Source organism: Buceros rhinoceros, unplaced genomic scaffold (assembly GCF_000710305.1).
Source record: "Buceros rhinoceros silvestris isolate BGI_N320 unplaced genomic scaffold, ASM71030v1 scaffold20731, whole genome shotgun sequence".
Lineage (NCBI taxonomy): Eukaryota > Metazoa > Chordata > Aves > Bucerotiformes > Bucerotidae > Buceros > Buceros rhinoceros.
The window spans coordinates 1,114-1,855 of record NW_010396216.1 but is presented as its reverse complement, the minus strand read 5'-3'; the positions used below and the strand labels follow the sequence as shown (position 1 = coordinate 1,855).

General features: G+C 63.9%; 1 protein-coding gene across 1 annotated transcript in view; it reads left to right on the top strand.

The window, feature by feature from the left end:
* Positions 1-403, top strand: part of SLC9A1 (solute carrier family 9, subfamily A (NHE1, cation proton antiporter 1), member 1) — a gene marked incomplete at its 5' end in the record, with an annotated part of 7,758 nt that extends 7,355 nt beyond the window's left edge. Inside the window, one exon of the mRNA XM_010145846.1 lies at positions 81-403. Within this exon, the coding sequence (XP_010144148.1) occupies positions 81-403 (323 nt within the window). The remainder of the gene's footprint in view (positions 1-80) is intronic.
* Between the last annotated feature and the right edge of the window lie 339 nt (positions 404-742).

Here is a 742-nt window from a genome sequence, read left to right as displayed (position 1 = left end):
TCTTCCCCAGGGTTAACCTGACACAGTGGGTTCACGATACCGTGAGAGGGGCCCTGCCTGACCCCTCTGTGCCTCCCCAGACCCACTGGCCTACGAACCCAAAACGGACACGGAGAACCTGCCCATCATCACCATCGACCCAGCCTCCCCGCAGTCCCCAGAGTCTGTGGACCTGATGAACGAGGAGCCCAAGGGCTGCAGCGGCCTCCCGCCCTCGCCCGAGGAGGATGAGGAGGGACTGGTGATGCGGGTGAAGGAGCCTTCCTCCCCAGGTACTGACGATGTCTTCACTCCGGGGACCGGCGACAGCCCCAGCAACCAGCGGATGCTGCGATGCCTGAGTGACCCGGGGCCTCGGCCGGAGCCGGAGGAGGGGGAACCCTTCATCCCCAAGGGGCAATAGCAGCCGACGCACGAAGCCTCGCCTCAATACGGTTTCTCTGTCTTCATCTGTTCTTTCTTTGCTCTCCTTTTTGGTTTCCTCTCACTACACACCGGGTTCAGAAAGGGGAGACCATCCTGGACGGACTGGGATTGCCAGGACAGCTCTGCCCAGCGAGCCCTGGGCTGGTCCCGAGGAGCTGGGGAAGGAGCCCCTGGGATGTACTGGGCTCCTCGGCCAGTGGCCTGGCGGGTGACGAACGATGTTTACTGGGATCTGCAGGTGCCTCATAGCCCCGGGGGGGCTTTCCTGGGGGCCGCCCACCCACTCAGGACCTGTGAGCGGCTCCTCGGGGTATGC